Raw genomic sequence first — 19,084 nt, forward strand, 5'->3', positions numbered from 1 at the left:
GAGAAAATGAAACACGGAAGAACTTCCAAGCACCTGGAACCATCCCTCTCCCATCAGGAACGAAACTGAGTGTTTAATCCACACGTACCACACTAACCTTCAGTAGTGGCTGTGCTAAATACTCCTAGAACAGAAGTGTGGTGGTAGGAGGACAGCTCAGATGGAAACTCTCCTCTTAAATATCCTTCTGCTTCCTCAATCGTGGCCAGCTTCAGAGGGCAGGAAACTCGGCTCCTACAGAAAGGCAGAGAAACAACACGGGCTGCCTTCTTCTGCACTTTTTGGGGTGAGGAGACAACAGGGCAACCTCAATCCTTACTATACTAACAACACCCCACCCCGATATGACAACCGTTATGCCGCATTAGAAACAAAAATTGGTTGCCTGGGAAGGAAGGGCAATGCCTAGTCACAGAAAGGACTGGCTATGGGGAAGAGAAGACAGCCCTGAGCCAAACTGGCTGCTCTGAGATCCTTGGGATCCCCGCTAAAAACAACAGAGAAGGAATTCCAGCAAAGAGAGAGGGACAGGGACAACAGATTGAACACATTGTGAAAGAATAGATGTTCCCTGACCTTGAAAAGCACGAGAAGTTATTAAGCTAATTTCCAAACCAGGTCTTCAACCAAATCTGACATTATTTTTCCAAAACAGAGTTCCATTATGCAGGCCATGAAGTATCCAGAACATCACCCTGCAGATGTTCCAATCTTGCTGCACGGGGAGTCGTTAACAGACACTTACAGCATGATGAAGCTGGTCAGTTCTTCGGTTCCCCACATGCCATTGTACATCACTGATCGCTCTCCCTTCTCGTAAATCCTGATGGTAGGAAACTGAGTGACGTTCTCCTTGGTGCAAATGCCAGGCCAGTCCCAGCAGTTTACCCGAGACAGCAAAACCCCTCGAGTTCCTAGAGTGGAAAACAAATATGTACAAATAATATGGGAAAAAAAAAAAAAGAAATGGTTGGAAAAGAGAATTTTTTGTCAGCTTCTTTGGATATTATCACATATATTTGTATTAATGCTGCCAGAAGTCCTATTTTCTTTGGTGTGCATCCTACAGGGCTGGATCCTAACACATGGCATGCACAAGGAGCGAGCCCAGGTGGGCTACCACTGAGAAGTTGCTGGATCATTCCTGGAGTCAAATCCTGCTTTGTGTGGGCAGGATGTCAAAATCCAGCCCCGAATACACAACCCCTTTGAGTACAGGCTATCTCCCTCTTGAAATCATTCATGGATATGCCTTACAATTTTGAGCATAATAGTAACTATTTCCAGCCTGTGAGTGTATTAAATACCCCAGAAGGTATGGATTGATACAAACAACAGACCATGGAGAGAATAAACTTGGGAAATTGGTTAGGCTGCACTTCTCAGAAGGAAACTCCCAGAGACATTCCTATCTGGCTGGTTACTCAAAGGAATGCCATGAAACCCTGAGGCGACTGTCCAGAAGCATAAAAAGCAGAAAGGGAAGGTACTGGAAATACCTTAGGAATAAGGCCAAGACAAAGAAACGATGCAGGCCTTCGCTTACAGGAAAGAGGAAAGATAAAGCTTGGGTGGAGGATGCTGATGCATTCAAGACTTCTTCATTTATTAAGGTGCCCAGTATTGAAAAGTGTCTGTTCTACCTAAAGCTCCTGTAAGGAGGAGGTAACGGTCACATAAACAGGACAGGTGTAATAGAGGCTGGCAGTCTGACGGCATTCACCCCCTCCTGCCTACGCAAGCTGCTCATCCCCAAGCCACCAGCAGGTACCTTTAGGACCTTAAGAAAGAGACTGGGATCCCACAGGTAAGGGAGAGGGAAAGGGAAAGCACTTGGGAATTACAGAATGGTCAGTCCAACTTTGGTTCCTGGTACAAAAAAGCTTTTTACAGGTCTCACCAAAGCAATAAATTCAAGGGATTCATAAGCAGTGAGACAAATGAAGATTGGTTCCTTCCATTGCTGAGCCCAAGACACAGCGTCCTTATCAGCCTTTCCTCCATCTGCAGGTTGGGTGATGACCAGCATGCGCTGCTGCTGGTCCATGGCTAAGTGTGTGCTAACCAGCTGGCAGGTGAACCATCATCACCAGCTTCACTAGCCACCACCCCTTGGTTGCCAGCCTCGCCTAACCTGCCTCCTACCTACTTGCAGGCTTGACCGAGGACAGCAGGGCTGGGTACAGTCCTCAGGCTGTACCTCATCCATGCCCGCTGCAGGAATGCCCTATCTCAGAAATCTTCATGCCTTCCCTAAATTTGTTTGAACAGGATTCAAGAGTTACATGGGAAAGATGGGATGAAACCTAGAGACAAGTATGGAGGCAGACCATCGCAAAGTGTCCTTCAGAAACCAGGGTCAGGGCAGGTGATGAGGATTTCTCAAGAGTACGGTAGATCAAAACAGCCAAACTTTCTTCTCTGCCTGTCCCAGGTTTGATTCTGATCACTATTTTCATTAAATGCGTGGCTGATGGAATAAAACACACACATCCAATCTGCAAATGAGCCCAAGCCCAGAGGGGCAGAAAGCAATTTAAAGGCCAAAGCGTTATAACAGCTGCGTTCTGTAACGAGAAGCAGGGTGCAGAGATATCATCAGTGCTGCAGAAAAGGGCAAAGCTCATTCTGGGATGGACTCTCAACAGAGTCTGCAAGACATGGGAGGAAAATGATGCTCTTCTGTCCCGGTGAGACATCTGAGGAGTCCAGCAAGTCAGGCTGGGAAACGTCATTTTGGAGATGTGTAAGCAGATGAGAGAGAATCTGGAGATGGGAGATGTTTGGAAGACATGTCTCCTGAGGGAACTGGGTTTCTTTTGATGGGAAACTGCCTGGAAGAAAGAAACAATAAAACCTAACAATACGTAAAGTCTGCTCTGGAGGCAACAGTGAGAGAGATCACTGTCTGTTGCCAGCTGGGCAAGGACAAGCAACAACCCATTCCCACATAGGGAGGTTTGACCAAATATTAAAACAAACTACTGAGAACCAAGCACAGCTGAGTCTTTTTGGCAGAGAAGCTGTGGAAGGGTTTTAATCACAGGTTAGAAACGTGCCTGCCAGGGATGGCCAAGGCATCCCCGCAGGCAGAGGTGACCTTCTCTTCTGTTCCCATCCCCTTTTCCTTGGCATCCCACTGGACCATTTTCTGCAACCCTCATTTTAGGTTCTGCTTTGCAGCTCTTTCACACGAGGAGTTCGCTGCTGGTCTGCCTTGTGTCAAACACATGTACAGAAAAAGCAAGCGGCAGCACGGAGCTAAAGGTCTGCAATTCTACTCAGTCAGGAGCTGTCAAAACACTCCACAAGAGCAGAAATGGTTTGTGTCATTCTCCAGGTTCTGAAATAACATCTCAAATTAAAAGCCTGCCCCTGGATTTATTTCACACCTCTGATTCAGTGTAACTGGTTCTCATCATCTGTTACCACATAATCTGGTGTCTTGCCCAACTCTGAAAAATAACGACACAGAAAGAGGGCTTTGATGTCTTGTTAAAATCGAGTTGCAAGGCTGCTCTAAGGTCCCTTAAATATGAGTTTCGGTATTTGGATACTGCCTTGGGGGATTACGTAGCAAACGTGACCGTGATCTCCAAGGGAGCCCCACTTGGCCTGAGGAATGCGTTGTACAGGACGATCGCTCTCCTATCCCAAGCTGCACCATATTAATTATTAATTACTGGACAAGCAGCAGTTTCAGGAGTTGAGTAACTCAGCAACAGACTCTTCAGCCCTGTGGTGACTGTTGAGCTGCTGGATGGGAAAAAAGGTGAGAGAGAAACACAAGATCCTATTGTTCTGTGATTTTAGGTGCTACTAAAACCAGCAACAGTGAAAACCTCTGTCCTAGGGGTCTTAGAAAACCAGGACAAGACAAATCACCAAGGCTGTAAGGAACAAGAAAAATCAAGAATCCCTTAAACTTCTAATTCTTTGGAGGGCAGGACTGGCATTAGAAACAGCTGACTTGAAGAGCTGGTCCAAAGGCTACAACATGAAGGAGAAGTAAGTTATGTTTGAAGTGCTGCACTTCAAGAGGAGGAATCCAATACAGAATGGGAAACGACTACCAGGATGGCATCACACAACGGGCTCTTAAACCCTTACTTCAGATTTAGGTTCCTTGAATCCTTGAATATACATTGCTAAATCATGCAAGTGATTTTCATGCTTTGAACTACACCTTCAGAACCTTGTCTTTGGAAGTCATTGGTAAAGACGACTCCACAAGCACAAAAAAGGGAAGCAGAACTGTTTTTTGTCACAGTATAGTGCTCTTCTAAGATACTGGTTTCCTCTCTTCTTTGTAAAAAAAAAAGGCCAATGACACACCTAAGAAATGCTCAGCACTGTCTCACCTTCAGATCCTCTTCTCCTGCCCCAGAAATTCACACCTTGCAGAAGAAAACAGGAGCTCCAGCAGTTAGCCCCAGTGGCAGTGAGAATGGCACTTGCTGCAAGAGCAGAAAATGTTCTCCGTTCAGCAGCAAGACAGAGCTGCTTCTCTTTATCTCACGCTAGACTGGCTCTCGCAACAAAGGGAAAACTCTTGGGGGGCTATAAACTTAATTTTGTGATGATCTGCTGAACATCTGTTACAGGATGATTCATGGGCCCATTCCAGACTCCAACCTCCTCCGTTGCCTTGCGCTTGATCTCATATGGCCTATTCTCAGCACGGAGAATTGGCATCAAAAGTGGGACCTGGTTCTGCAACTCAAAATGTGCCTCTAGAGCAGGTGATTCATGCCTCAGACAGCTGGTCTTGGCTTCTCAGCCCTCAGGAAGAGAGCTCCAGCCCAGAGAGCAGACAGGAATACCCGCACTTCTGGGGGAGCTGAGAGATTGCCCCAAAGCCATATCGGATGTTTTATTCTCAGTCCTGCACAGATCAAGCTCTTCTTGCTGATCCCGGCTTCTTCCTCTTGCACTGGTGTATCTTCCCTCATCCTGGCCATAACTGAGGGCCTGGGGACCCCCATCATTTTAGGTCTTCCAGCTCCCCTTGTAGCCCTGCCTGCAACTGAGGCTCCCTCAGCAGCAGAGACAAAGGATCTCCAGATCTCCAAATCTCCGGATCTCCAGATCCACTAACACAGCCGTTCTCCATCCTCTCTTAGGCCGGAGAAAGAAAAGCAGGCTGGAGTCATTCCACAGGTCACATCTGGCCTGGGAGTCTTTGGTGGGACCTCGCTGATTGCAGAGGAAAGGCCCTGACCCCAATCAGTTCCTCATCTGTGTTGAGAATCTGCCCGTTGCTCTTCCACGTACTGAGATTGTTATCAAATGACTCAAGAAAAACATGGTGAAAGCTTGGCCGCGCACAACCAGCCAAGGTTTGGCCAGTGGCTCAGGAAGAAGCAGGGTTTCATCCACTGACTCTCCCAGGTTGCTTCTCTAGCTGGTCTGACTGCTGGGGAGTCTAAAAGAAACCCCAAACCATCAACAGCCATAACATCTCTAACAACAACAACCCTCCCTGAGCTTTGCTGTTTATTCCCGGGATTTCAGTCCAGATCAAAGCTGCTGGTGACTTTCCCTTCATGCAAATTGTAAGTGCAGAACTGCTTTCATCCAAACCACAGCACTGTCCGCAGCGTTCCCAGGAGGGTTTCTTGTAAGCAACTCCCACTGCATCTGCTTCCCAGAAAGCTGGCTGGGTGCTCTGCAGACTCTATAAATGTCTCTTCTGCTGAAAGCTCAGCCTGAATCCTGCTTGTACTCTGTGCCCAGTCCCCGGGGAGTGCCATCGCTAGGACAAATGAGCCTTGATGAAGAAAAAAAAAACCAAGAGAAGACACCAGCCACTCCCAGGGGTGCCAGAACAGCTCTGGCCCAGAGCCATGCGACTTCCCCACTGTGCTGACATGAGTTGGGGATGAAGCCAACTGAGTGTTCCCTGCAGACAGGCAAAAAAAGAGGCACCTCTGGAAGAGATTCAGCTCATGTAAGCCTGATGGATGTGCAGAAGAACCCACCTCTCTCCACTGACCACAGAGAGGGATGGGGCTGAAGCCCTGAATGAAGCTGAATTGGGGCTTACACTGCTCAGGAAATATCACAGACCTTCTTGAAGGACCAGTCCCTCCTGTGTTTCCTACCAGACTACCTGGTGTGTGCTCTTTAAGTGTTGCAGATTCTTCACCATCACGTGTTATTTATGGAGTATTTATGGCCGCCTGCAAGACTTCCCATGTAATTAAGCCAGTCTCCAGGCCCTGAAGGCACCATCATTGTAAATTCTTCCTCTGACACGGTCCTACCTTGGTGGATCTGGACTTGCCCACACCTGTCTGCCATGCTTTCCACCAAAACCAGGGCCAATTGCTGCTCCGTTCCAGATCAAGTATTTCCAAGGGCAGATCTGATATGCCTCCCAGCACATTGATTTGTTCTGCAGCATGTAGTATGTCTCCTTGAACCGAGGGGCACAAACAGGACCCCATTTCCATGATGCAGCACCGGCTGTTTGCCCCTCCCTGGTCCAAAGCCCACCCTGTGTCACCCACTGCTGCTGGTGCTCTGCCCTGGCCTTCCCCATGCTGCTGGGCATTCATCACGTGGTCACTCTGCCCACCACCGTCATCATCACCACCATTCATCACGCAGTCACTGTGCCCACCAACATCGCCATCGCAGCTGCAAGGCAGTTTGGGCAGCTGGTGTGTACCAATTTACACCAACAACAGAAGGTGGTTGCAGAAGGCTGCATTCCCAGTCCCGTGACTTTACAGAGGCACAAATGGACGGCAAAGATCCCTAAATAAGAAACAAAGGACTCTTCCTAAGCAACCTGATGCGGGTACGCCTTCCTTAAGAGTTTGGGAAGGAAAAATGAGTACGTCCTGGGTGAGGGAGTGAGGTACCACCAATATCTTCACAGTCTCCTGGTTCCTACTGCCAGGGCAGGTGCACGCCAGCTGTAAAGCACTCAGACCTGTGGCACCTTACCTTTCAGGAGATCGGCCACCTCGGTGTAAGACCGCAGCACTGTCAGGGACACTGCCTCCCCTGAAACACAGGAGAGACACAGCCCTGAGGGACATACAGGTGATGGACCAGCCCCACCTTGCTCTCTGACAAAGTTATGATTCTCTGCATCCTGAGGTCCTTCAAGTCTCTGAAGGACTCGAAAGAAATAAGGAAAATTGGACTTTATACTTCTGCGCAGCAGACAGCAACTAGGTTGTCCAGGCTATCCCATGGGCCCATGCTATCACAATTTCCCCTCTTGTCCTACATTTGGTCCCTGTAAGATGAAGGTTAAAAACCTACGAACATTGATATCTTTTATACTGAGAGATATCTTCACGCAGTATCAGTCAATGAGAGGAACAGATTTAATCTGATTGCTAACCATGGGTGGAGGCCCGTGGGACAGGATGTAGCACTTATTTATCATTTCAACTTGTCTACAGGATCGCCATAGTACAGAAAGCGTGGTGAGCAGCGCAAGCTTAGAGAAGGAACAGCCAAGCCACATTTGATACTCACAGCTGGCATAAAACAGCACCACCGTCCGGGCAGAATCCAGGAGGGTCGAGTGGAAGGTCTCCTCTGTCAGGACAAGGATCTGCTCCAGGGGCAGCTCTCGTTTCTTATCCCTGGAAATCGCTTCCACCACTTGATCATCCTGAATATCTGCAAGGGACCCACAGGCGCGCGTGAACACGGGTAGGCAGAGGCAGGACAGAGGGAACGGCAGCCCCCCGTGCCACCCCATCAGCATGTTTCGGTAAGGCAGCACCTCTCAGCAGAGACGTGGCGACTGTCAGCGGGGTAAGTAATTGCGTGATATGCAGGCGTGGAGGCAAAGGCACGGACACCCTCCCTGACAGACATATGAACTCACTGAAATGCACTTATGCCATCTCACGCCAGTTCTGCCCCCTCATTTCAACACTCTTCTTTCAGCATGTTAGCTCCTCTTGGATCCTGTGCTGCTTTTTTTTTTGGAAAACAAAACCAATTTTGCATGGAAAACAAATGTGTTTTTAAGGAAGCTTTGCAGGGGCCAGTGTTTTCTCCCTGAGGAAGGCAAGTCTGGAACAACTCTTACAAAAACATTGTGTCAAACCTTTCCAAAGGGACTGATAATTCTGAGGCTCTTTGTCTGATGCTGGAAGAGGAGATCGCATCAGGTACACTTTAAACCCCTCGTGCCCCTGAAGCTGGATGCATTCAAGCAGAAGCATCCCTGTCCCTCACGCAGCACCTCTGCGACTGTTCCTCTTACAGCTGCTGATTTCCTTCCCTAGTGTTTCCCCTAAAAATTATGCCTGTCTGTCACAAAACCCCAGTGATATGCAGAGAATAAAAGAGCCGCTTTGTACAACTGTGATCTGACTGTGACGGTTTGCCTCGGATTTACAAAAGTGTTCTCTAGCGCTTCACCATACGCTTGCTGGCTCTAGCAGATGCTGATTGCACGTCCTAACCGGTGACAATCAGCTTTCCACTCTTCAGTTGCACACCTTGATTGTTATTCTCTTTCTCCTCCTCATCTTCCTCCTCCTCATCATCCTCCTGGATTTGCTCAACCTTGTTCTTATCTTCCACCAGGGTTATAACTTCATCAGTGTCTTCCAAAACCAGGTATTTGATTGGCACTCCCTAAAGCAAACAGAATAAATCAGTGGGAGCAAAACTTCACCCTTTGCCTATGCTGTCCGCAAACCAAACTCAAGGCTGATGGGGCACCAGCACCCAACTCCTTATTTTCAGGTACAAGCTGCCAAACAGGGGAGCTTCTGGGGTATGTTTCTCTGGCCCAGTTTCACCTGCACATGAGTTTTTCTCACTCCAGACTGACTTGTCCTTGCGAGGAAGTAATTGTGGCTATACGGGATCCGGTGCCTGGAGTGGTGAGAGCAAACACTCGCTCCACCTCCCAGCATCTTAACGTGGATCCACCACTGCAAGAAAACGCCCAGTGGTCAAACAGTGAAGGAGAGTGGTGAGATACAGGGTCCCCTCAGCTTTCCCCTGCTCTAAAGGGGTCGGGCTGGGTCAGAGCAGCCCATCACAGCCTGGGAAATTGGCACCAAAAAATCCTTTCTCTCATGGAGCTCAACAAAGAAGAGTGTTCCAAAGTGTACATGGGCTGCCAACCCACAGAAAGAAAAGAGCAAAATGTATTTCTCAGAAATGAGACCTTAAAACCAGTTCTGGCACTGTCTCAGCAGAAGGCACTTCAGAGAAAATGAATTTTTTAATGAACTGAGAGAAATGACAAACTGCTGGCACCTCCTCTTGGCTCTAAGAGGAGAAACGCAACATGCACGTCTCTCACCAGGGCATGGGAAGCCCTCGGGGGATGCTCAGGTTCGGGTCTGATCCTGTATCTTTGTGATCACAAGTGTGACAGTTCAGGTAATCTGGGGCAACGTGTGCTCCCTGGCATTTGCCGGTGCTGAATTCCATCTTGCCTCACAAGCTGGGTCAGGTCCCTCCAGAGTTTAGCTCATCTTGATCAGCCTCATTTAACTGACACCCTGCCCTTTTCCCAGATCACTGCCAGCGGCACTCGGTTACATCAGTTTGGCGCAGACCTTTAGTTCTTTGCCTTTAGTTTGCTCTTGGTTTCACATTCATTTCCTCTCCCATCTTTTATAACGCCCTTCCTAAGGGGGCAAGGGCCTTTACAAGTCCAAACCTTCTGGGAATTTGCACTTGGACTACTACTTTAGGTAGTTCACAACCTTGTGTTGGCTTAAGGTGTCCTGGAGATGTCACCCTACATTTTATACCCAAAATAAACACTGTCTTTTGTCTCCTGTAAGCAGGCACAATTGCTCGGCAGTATCGAACTCAGGCAGTTCCAAATCCGTGCGTGCATCTGGGGAAAGACATTTTCCCTTGAGCTTCTGGGAAGGCTGTCAAATACAACGGAGCCGACCAACACCCCAACACCTCTGAAGAGCACCATGCCCCAGTAGGGAAATAAAGAAATCCAGCATCTAACCTCATCCGGCGTCTTGAGAGCGACGTTTGACCGGAGCAGAATGTTCAAATCTACGAGGTCCCTTCCAAAACAAAGTGAACATTAGCTGGTACGACATGCGTGTTCACCCCCTCCATTCAGCCTGCCTGGCTGGCAAGCCCACCTCTCTCAGCAGCACCACGTCCTCATGGAGCTGTGCTTCAGAGTCCCTCAGAACTTGCAGGAACCCAGAATCCATCAATGTCAGTGGGGGAGAAACAGGCTCCAAGTGACCTTCTGGTGGGACCACACTGCATAGTGTGCCTATTTTGCAAGGGGCTTGGATTCTCTTTCTGTGATTTGGGTCTTTGCTCAAGCACTGGTAGCCACATCCCAGCGCAGCTGATCTGCTGGTGGACTTCAGCTCATGAGTACATGCATCCAAGCAGTGCCTCCACACAGGGAGGTACCAGGGTGGCAGAAAGCTGGAAGAAGAAAGCCCACCCCCACCCTTCCTCCATCTCCTCCCACTCGCACGGCTGCCAGCAGACATCCCCAAAGGCCGTACAGCCGTGCCTACAGGGGCTACACACCTCCTTTGGCAAGACATCATGGAAGCATTTGCAAACACAAGGCAGCCTGGTGTACGCAGGCTGCTCCTGATCCCGTGGAGCAGAGATGAGTAACCGGTGGTCAACCGCAGAGGAAGTCAACAGATCTCCACAGCACAGCTGCCCTATGGCCAGCCACAAGCGTGCCTCCTGTCCTCCTGGGGAACAAGTGTGCTGGTCTAACTGGGAGAGCCCTCATTGACTGAGGAGGCACCACATACCAAGTGGAGACCCCTGCCACATCCCAGCACCCACAGTCCACCTCCTTTACTGGATCTCCTTCTGCCCTTAATGCAACGGCAAAATACAAGCCTTCCATCCGTGCCAAGATTCCTTTCCAAAATCTCTCTTAGTCTGACTGCTTTTCCACTTCTAATTCAACAAGAGATTCAAACATTTCTACACTTCCAGCCAGCCTGAAACCAAACTAACCTGATTCTGGACAAGTCCTTAAATGTGACATCCTCTCGCAGGATATAGCCTAGTTTTACTGCCTCTCACACAAATCTGAATAAGCCCACTGACTGTGGGTTAACCGAGTTCGGAAACATCAGAAAAAGGAAGGAGAACCCCAAAACACCTGAGATCAAATACCTAGACAAAAGGGCAACTCCCGCTTTCCCCAAGAGCTGCCAGGCCACAAACTCTGCTGTCCTCTTGTCAGCCTCGTAGGTCTCTTTCTGGCTGAGGATGAACACAAGTGGCAGCCCAAGCTGTAAGTGAACAGTGGAAACCTTCTCTGGGTCCTCAGCAACCTCTGTCTGGAGAAGAGACATGGTTATACTGCAGCACATCTCCACACCGTTGAAGGTGCCTCAGTTCTTCTGCAGAGCCCAAGCCACCATGTGTTTCGCAGCCACAGAAATAAGGATAACCTCAAGAAAAAGCCTCCAACCTCAATTCTAAAACATCCATCGAAGCAGAACCCACACAACCCTGGTTAAACTGTCCCAACCTGTCATGACCCTCCCTGTTAAAAACCTGGGCTTTATTATGCATGTTCTTTGTGACTTAGCAACTCCAGATGTCAAATCTCCATTAATTTTTATTTACCTGGCACCCATTCCCCAGAGCAGTTTGAAAATCTTGGCCACAACATGCAAGAGCTGGCATCCTCTCCCTTCCTGCCTTGGACATGCTGCTTCATGACAGCACGGACCTGCTTAACGAAGTGCCTTCCCTGCATGGGCCTAACCCAGAAGCCCAGCTGAAGGAGGCACTTTCCAGCTCATCCACCCGTCCTTCCAGCTGGGCAGAGATGTCACCAGTGGGAACCGAAGGCTTGCTGAAGTTCACTGCCCAGTGGGAAGAGGAGATGGGAGGCAGCCTCCTGCTCCCCGTGCTCCCCAAGGCATGAATCACTGATATCCCTCTCCCCAAGGTGCTGAGACTCCCATGGGGACACTAGAGGAGCAGCTCAGGGCTTTGGGTTTGTCTAGTTTGGAGAAAAGGAGGCTGAGGGGTGACCTCATGGCTCTCCACAGCTTCCTGAGGAGAGGAAGTGGAGAGGGAGGTGCTGATCTCTTCTCCTTGGTATCCTGTGACAGGACACGTGGGAATGGCTCAAAGCTGTGTCAGGGGAGGTTCAGATTGGACATTAGAAAGCATTTCTTCACCGAGAGGGGGGGTCATCAAATGCTGGAACACGCTTCCTAGAGATATGGTTGATGCCTCAAGCCCATGAGTGTTTAAAAGCCATTTGGACTATGCCCTTAATAATTTGCTTTAACTTTTGGTCAGCCCTGGAGTGGTCAAGCAGTTGGACCAGACTGTAGGTTCCTTCCAACTGAAATATTCCATCCATTCTATTCTATACTATGCTATTCTATATATCCCAGTGAAGTCCAAGGGACACCTCCACCCCATTCCCACTCATGGTGCTCACAGACAACTGGAGGAGCATACATTGGTGCCAGGGCTCCCTGGAAAGGTCTAAGCAAGCTGAGCAGTGCAATGCAGTGTCGCTCCTGTCCAGCCCCATGCCCGTTCCTTGCTTGGACCCATCCTGGGAGCTCCGTCATTAACCTCATAGGGAAGGGGCAGATTCTCACCTTCCACTCACACCTCCTTCATCCTCACATCCACCCCAACTGCCCTCATGCCCGCAGCCCAAGTGGCTCCTCTTCCCCAGTCATACCACCAGAGGAGCCCCCATGAGCTTGAGGTGCCTGTGGATGTTGAGCATCGTCAGAGCCTGCTCCATGGCTGTCCTCCTGCAGGGCTGTGCCAGGTCTGTGGCCTGCTGGCAGTGGCAGAACAACAGCCGAGCAGATGACACATCAAGCTCATCATTGCTGTGAGAGAGAAAACAAAAACCATGGTGAGCTAGGGATCTACTGCCAGGTTTTAAAACGCCCTGATGGGATGACTCATGTTCGTTGACATGTTTTACAGGTCAGGTGATCCTCAAGTTCAGGGTTTGGCAGGCTTGTGGGACCTCTTCAAGAGCCCTACTACTGATGGGTACAATTGTGTCCAGGTACCTTTCAGAACTGTGCTGAACATCTAATGAAGAGCCTGGCTCACCAGGTGTAAATGACTCCAACCCCAGAACAGTTGACCCAGCTCGAGAAGGACACAAATTAAGCTTTTCTCAGTGGGATCAGCCAAGCCACTGCAGTGGAGACCCTGGCAGGAGGAGGAGAGCTGATGTCTACAGCTTTGCTCATGTCTTTTACCTCACCAATGACATCTTACAGACCATATAAGGAATATTCCACCTTTTGAACAGCATTGGTTTTGGCTGTGCCAAAGGACGCAGCGAGATCGAGTTGCTTGGATGGTTCCCTGGTTAGTGGTTCCTGCTTTGACACCATCACTGGTCAGCTTTGGGAGGTCACATTTCTTTTCCTACGCACCCATTCCCCACCTCTAAAACAGGGATCACCTTCTTTGTAAAGGCTTTAAGACCTCTCTGTGGAAGAGCTGTGTGTAGTATTAAGACCCCAAAGCCTGACGCCCCGGTTGGCTGAAAGCTGTTCATGTTGGTGAAGCTACCACCATTTCATCAGCTAAAGAGATGGCTTGCTGGTGTCCTCTCTGTTTTAAGCAGAATGAAGCCAATTCCTGTCCAAATGACAACCGTGCCATCTAGTGGCAGCCACAAAATGCTATCCCCGATCACAATCCTGGTCCTGCAAGGATGGGATGGCACCTCAGGGAAGGACCGCTGTGAAAGCAGGCAGATCCTTGCATAAATGCTTTGCTGAAGTTGCAAAGTGGTCTTCCCACCTTCCTCCCTCTCAGCTTCCCGACTGCAGCGGGTCACATTGAAGGATCTGCCCTTTTAATGCAGGTCCTCCTGTGCGGAAAGGGGATGGCCCGAGCTGACCAGCTCCAGTGAAGCCATGGGGTGGGAAGTCCCAAATGCAACACTCCAGGCAGCAGCGCCTCATGCAGCCCAACTGCAGAACTCACTGCTGCCTGAAGTTGCTGAGATGAAAAATAAAAATGTGTTTAAAAACTTCTGGTGGCTGTTAACACCATGATGCAGGTTCAGCTCCCATCTCTCAGAGTCCTGAAACCTCTGATTGCCAGAAGATGGGAGGCTGCAGGCAACATACATCCATACCCTCATACCCCTTGGTAAGCACCTATGGCCACTGCAGAGGTAAGATACGGAGCTGGGTGGCCTTTGCGCTGACCCACCATAACAGTCCTAACCCTTCTCAGCTGGCCAGACGTGCTCACCAACGCACAAGGCCAAGTGTTTGAAGACTGTAACATCAGCTGTATCAGCCCCCCTGAAAACCCACGGCTGAGGTTTGATCCATCAGCTATGGAAAGGAGCCAGAGGGCTCTTCTCCTGTTAAATCCCATTCAATGAACAGTCACAAATGGCATGGCTAGTCCAAGTCTAGAAACACAAGCAGCAACTGGTTTTGGAAAAGCAAAACAGATCTGAGTGTCCACCCTTGGCATAACATCCTAATACCATCCCAGATTTGGTCTGGGAAGCTGAGAAACCAAGAATAGAGCAAACAGTGCAGGGGAGAAGCTGTACCTGCTGCACGTGTGTGTGCGGTTTGGACATACCCAGTGTCTTTCAACAGCGTTGCCTCAGTTGTCAGAACAAACTGGTGGACAGTCCCATAGACAAAAGCCACCTCCATCACGGCTCTGTGCTCTGGAAAGAAAAAGGCAAGATGAACTCATCTCAGTTCCCTCCACATCTCCCTCTTCATCCTTCCCAGTTGCAGATATCAATGCCCAGGCTCTCAGAAACTCTCAGTAAAAAGTCACAGCTGTCTGAAGACACTCACTGTGAAGGTAACTGAGTAACTGGAGCTGAACCCAGTTGCTGATCCACACACACGTGGTCTAAGTGAACCCATGCTACTGCATAACCAGAGACCTACCAATGGGTCTAATTATTTATTAAGACAGCAACCGCTGGCTTCCTTTCCCTCTCAAGTCCATTTCCAAAAGTTTGTGTGCTCCCAGCAAAACTTTTCTGGTGCACCTCATCCCTTTGGAAACACAGCAAAGCAGACAGAGGTGGAGAACTTGGGTCTAGGTGGCCCTTTCAGGTTTCCTTGATTGTCCCTTTGCAGGGGTTTGGGTCAGAAACCCAGCTCCCTTCCACCTTAGTAAAAAAAGCGCTGGGAGGAGAGAAAAGATGAAAAGCTGAGTGCTAATACCTGCTGTCCCGGTAGCTGGTACATAGGCAAAGACCATGTTCGACCTCCCCTTCAGCGTATTTTCAATGTTCTGAAGATCCGCCAGTGTTTCAACGTATTTAACTTCATTAAAGAGCAGGGCACTGAGGAGTCAGAAAAAACCTCATTAGCAACTGTTTTAAGAGTGAATTTGCAGCCACATAACCATGATGGGAAAAACAAGGTAAAATTCCAGCTTCTTGCTGGCAGATTGAAGATTCACAGCCAAATACAGCTGCCCAGATGTGTGCTGGTGAGTCATCTCAAGGGCATAGATGTAACAGGGTCAAACCATAGCAAAGAGAGGAGCAGCCTTCTGCTTGGCTGAGAGCAGCCTCTGGAATACGTGAGGTTCGTATTTATGCAAAACTTTGTATCAACAAGTGAAAATGGAAAGGAAATGATTTCCCAGAGATGCATCTGGTCTGTACTTACAACAAAACGTTAGCAACAATGGAGTTCACGTCAAACAAGGCATCGGTGGGGAACTCTCTGATCAGCATGTTACCTCTGCGGAGGGAAGAAAGAGTATCACCAAAGAAATGACGAAAGATTAGCTAAATTAATTTTCATTCTGCCGAATACCTCCAGATGTCTGCTGGCAGGTATGGCTGGAAAGAAAATGTCAGGATTGAATTTGGGGATTTTGTAGGACTTGGCGTCCAGGCAATGCTGTTTTAGTGAAGTCACCTCTGTCAGCGCCGTTTCACTCTGTTGATGAGAAGCCTAGCACAGACTGACAGAAGGTCTCTATATACCAAGCATCATCCTGTAGACCCTTACCACCAGAGGAAATGTTTCTGTGGGACATGTCCAACGAGAGACATGTCAGTGAGAACTGAGCTGATGCAAGGAGAAGCTTCCAGCTGACGACCCATGGAGAGACCAAGAGCTAAACCTTCTCATCCAGGGCAGATGAGCTAACCACACCAACAGGAAGAGCACCAAAGAGTGTTTCTTTCTAAGAGTAGATCCAAAACCCGGTGGACTGAGTGCAACTCCGGAGGACCCGGTGGTGGGAGCCCACAGGGACAGAATAACGCCGACGGAGGATTTCTCTCATGGTTTCACGTAGCGGCACAACCCTCTGCCGCTCAGAGGAACGTGGGGCAGCATGGGAGCTTTCACAATGAGGACAAAGCACCTACTTTGTCTGTGTTGGACCTTTTGGGGGTATTTTTTGCTAAACTCTGTATGTCACTGCTGTCCTCGTGGCTCCTCTCTCCCTGTGCAGACATCTCTCTGATCACCGACAGCGTTTCCCCCAACGTTTGGACTGGGGAGTAATCACAGTGTGGTGCCCAGAAAGCCCTCGCCTCACCTGAACAGGTAGGCTTTCCTTAATGCATTTTCTTTTCCACAATATCTTGAGACATCCTCTTTGGGACAATTAACCTAGACATTGAAAGCACGTAATTAGACATTCAGCTCCACAAATGACTACAAACATACAGCACTATGGTTTTCTTCCATTCCAGAGTGTAAATACAGCCTTTCCAAACCTGCTGGGAGAGAAAACACAACAAAATGGAGTCCAGAGCTGTGGACTGGAGTTTGTGCTTCAGTTGGGTCAGACGGGATCAAGAGATCTTAGGATCTGCCCGGCATATTCAAAGGGACAGATCGCCGCTTGCTTATTAAACTCAGCCTGTATCTGGTGGAAATTAAATACATGCACGCGTATACGTAAGCACTTCTTATAATCTAATTACACTTGCCTGAATTTGTAATTCCCTCACCTAAATCTGTGTAAAACTTCAGCTAAAACCCCCTTCATACGAAATATGAAAAAGGGAGGCAGTGGGGTAAATCCCACCTTGTGACTGAGACCGAGGGCTGATGCCGTCCTGTGCAGCGCGCTGGCGATCGTACCGTCCCCTGCGCCGTGCCTGTGGGCACACAGCAACGGCCGGGCAACTCCACGCGCCCCGTGCAGCTGCTGGGAGGCCAGACTAGATCAGCCGGCTACACCTGAACCGTGGGGTAGCCCATGAAAAAGACCGATCTGCGGGAAAAAATGCGAGAAGCTGAACGTCCCCTCAACCCGTGAATGCACATGAAGCCCATGGGTTCATCTACTGAGACTGAACTGGGAGGCCAGGAGCAGCTCAGGGCACTGCCAGTCTTCTGCTTCACTGTTTGGAGACACAGGCACAACATCGAGCCTTTCCCGGACACAGGAGCCTGCTCGTGTCCCGTAGGCAAAAAGGGTGACGCAACCCACAGGCAGCAGATGTAAGGCCAGGGCAAGGGATAAAATGGGATGTCCTGGTCTGCCAATACCTGCTTTCTGGTGGGGTCCCACTGCTGTCAGTCCCCAAAGCGGGGTGAGAGAAGTCCTACAGAAATAATCTGCAGAAATAGCCCGTCCTGCTCCTCATCCCCAGTTACCTTCACCACCGAAATGCCGTAGTCCTGGAGGGCCTCGGCCGAGTTCCCAATCTGCTCCAAGAAGGGCTGGGCACCAGGAGAAACTGAAACAACAACAAAACCCGCTGGTTTCCATCCCTTCCCCTTACGGCTGAGGCAGATGCGAGTACCTTCAGGGTAACAGCACGCTAAGGTCCCCATGCAAACACCCCTGGGACATCTGAGCAGACCCGAGCAGGGCAAACGGGGAGCCGCGGCGTGCTGCTGGCGGAGGTGCCTGCGGGGACGCGGCTGGCGGGGACACAGGGTCTGGGACTGGTTTTGTCAGACGGGTGCTGCTGGGCTGGGCTGCAGGTCCTCAGAGTCACGAGCATCCTCCTGCCACGCGCTGAGACAGCGCTTGACACAATATGGACTTGCTCTTACTCAAAAAACAAGGTATTTACTGAAATAAAACTAACTATGGGCAACAACACAAATGGCCAGGGACCGCCCACCTTCCTTTCTAACACAGCCAGCCTTCAGTGCTGACATGGGAACTGCGTTGGTCCCAGATGTCTCTGGGAAACCATACCTGGGGCTCACGATGGAGCAGGACAAGAGAGGCAAGGTCAAGGATCTCCCCGTAATTCTTGGCAGCCCTTAGTTCCCCCGTATGCCAGGGATCCCCCTCTCCCAGGGAGGTACCATGGAAGAGAAACCCAGTCCCTTTGAGGAGACAACTCCTTACCAGGCTGGGTTTCTCTTCCATGGTACATCCAGAAAATAATCCAGAAAATGAATGAAGAGGCTTGAAAGAGTGTGCCTGGGGACACAGCCAGGAAAGATCCAACCCAACATGTCCCTGACGCTTGGAAGCACTCAGGGCTCTGCAAACTCAAATTTGCCAAAATCTCTTTGGGTTTAAAAATCTCAAGAATTGCTTCTTCTTTGTTCCACTTTCACACCCACCCTTTGCTGAAAACCCGGGCTGACAGAAATGCATACTGTTAAATACATACCATTACGGCTGAAATAAGCCAGGGATGCTCTGCCCGCTTGCAGGCTACTGAAATACTCCTGGGGGCTCAGCTCCTGCAGCAGACTCGCACTTCCCCACGTCGGGATGGAGGAAGCACAGAAGAGCAGGAAAGAGAAGGAAGAAACCCATCCGTCCTTTGGGGCCGACATGGTCGTTATCAGCTACAGGCACGGGAGAGTCACAGTTGGGGGGGGAAAAAAAAAAAATCAAAACCAGATACATATACGCACAAATATATACAAGAGTGTCTGCTGTTTAGGTAGGTGCAGCGTGACTGTAATTTCCAGGTGTGACACAAATATCTCGAGAACGTCATGAATTAGTCACTAGAACAGCAGGTGATTCAGACACCTGTAAAGATGACAGCAAAGGCGATTCCCTTTCCTCCGAGCGGTATCTGCAAGTGCACGGACCCTCGGTGCTTTCAGTGCAGGGCTGCTTTCCTTCCCTCCTTTCTCTTCCTTCTGAGTCAAACAGAAATTACAAGCGCAGGAAGAAA

The 19,084-nt window shown here is 49.5% G+C and overlaps 1 protein-coding gene across 3 annotated transcripts in view; it reads right to left on the reverse strand.

Moving 5' to 3' along the window:
* TXNDC16 (thioredoxin domain containing 16) overlaps nucleotides 1-18,768 on the reverse strand; it is a 35,074-nt gene extending 16,306 nt beyond the window's left edge. For 2 of the 3 annotated variants that reach the window (XM_075753195.1, XM_075753197.1), the window contains exons 1-14: nucleotides 18,566-18,768; nucleotides 17,586-17,668; nucleotides 16,516-16,589; nucleotides 15,630-15,704; nucleotides 15,177-15,298; nucleotides 14,572-14,662; nucleotides 12,674-12,830; nucleotides 11,131-11,297; nucleotides 9,968-10,028; nucleotides 8,478-8,616; nucleotides 7,498-7,644; nucleotides 6,955-7,014; nucleotides 746-914; nucleotides 98-234 (exon numbers count right to left, since the gene is read on the reverse strand). In XM_075753195.1, the coding sequence (XP_075609310.1) occupies nucleotides 98-234; nucleotides 746-914; nucleotides 6,955-7,014; nucleotides 7,498-7,644; nucleotides 8,478-8,616; nucleotides 9,968-10,028; nucleotides 11,131-11,297; nucleotides 12,674-12,830; nucleotides 14,572-14,662; nucleotides 15,177-15,298; nucleotides 15,630-15,704; nucleotides 16,516-16,589; nucleotides 17,586-17,668; nucleotides 18,566-18,734 (1,651 nt within the window). In that variant the 5' untranslated portion in view covers nucleotides 18,735-18,768. Of the gene's footprint in view, nucleotides 1-97; nucleotides 235-745; nucleotides 915-6,954; nucleotides 7,015-7,497; nucleotides 7,645-8,477; nucleotides 8,617-9,967; nucleotides 10,029-11,130; nucleotides 11,298-12,673; nucleotides 12,831-14,571; nucleotides 14,663-15,176; nucleotides 15,299-15,629; nucleotides 15,705-16,515; nucleotides 16,590-17,010; nucleotides 17,276-17,585; nucleotides 17,669-18,565 lie in introns of those variants that run through there. The other variant, XM_075753196.1, reaches the window with a different exon arrangement.
* Nucleotides 18,769-19,084: the final 316 nt, after the last annotated feature.

Source organism: Balearica regulorum, chromosome 5 (assembly GCF_011004875.1).
Source record: "Balearica regulorum gibbericeps isolate bBalReg1 chromosome 5, bBalReg1.pri, whole genome shotgun sequence".
NCBI classification, from domain to species: domain Eukaryota; kingdom Metazoa; phylum Chordata; class Aves; order Gruiformes; family Gruidae; genus Balearica; species Balearica regulorum.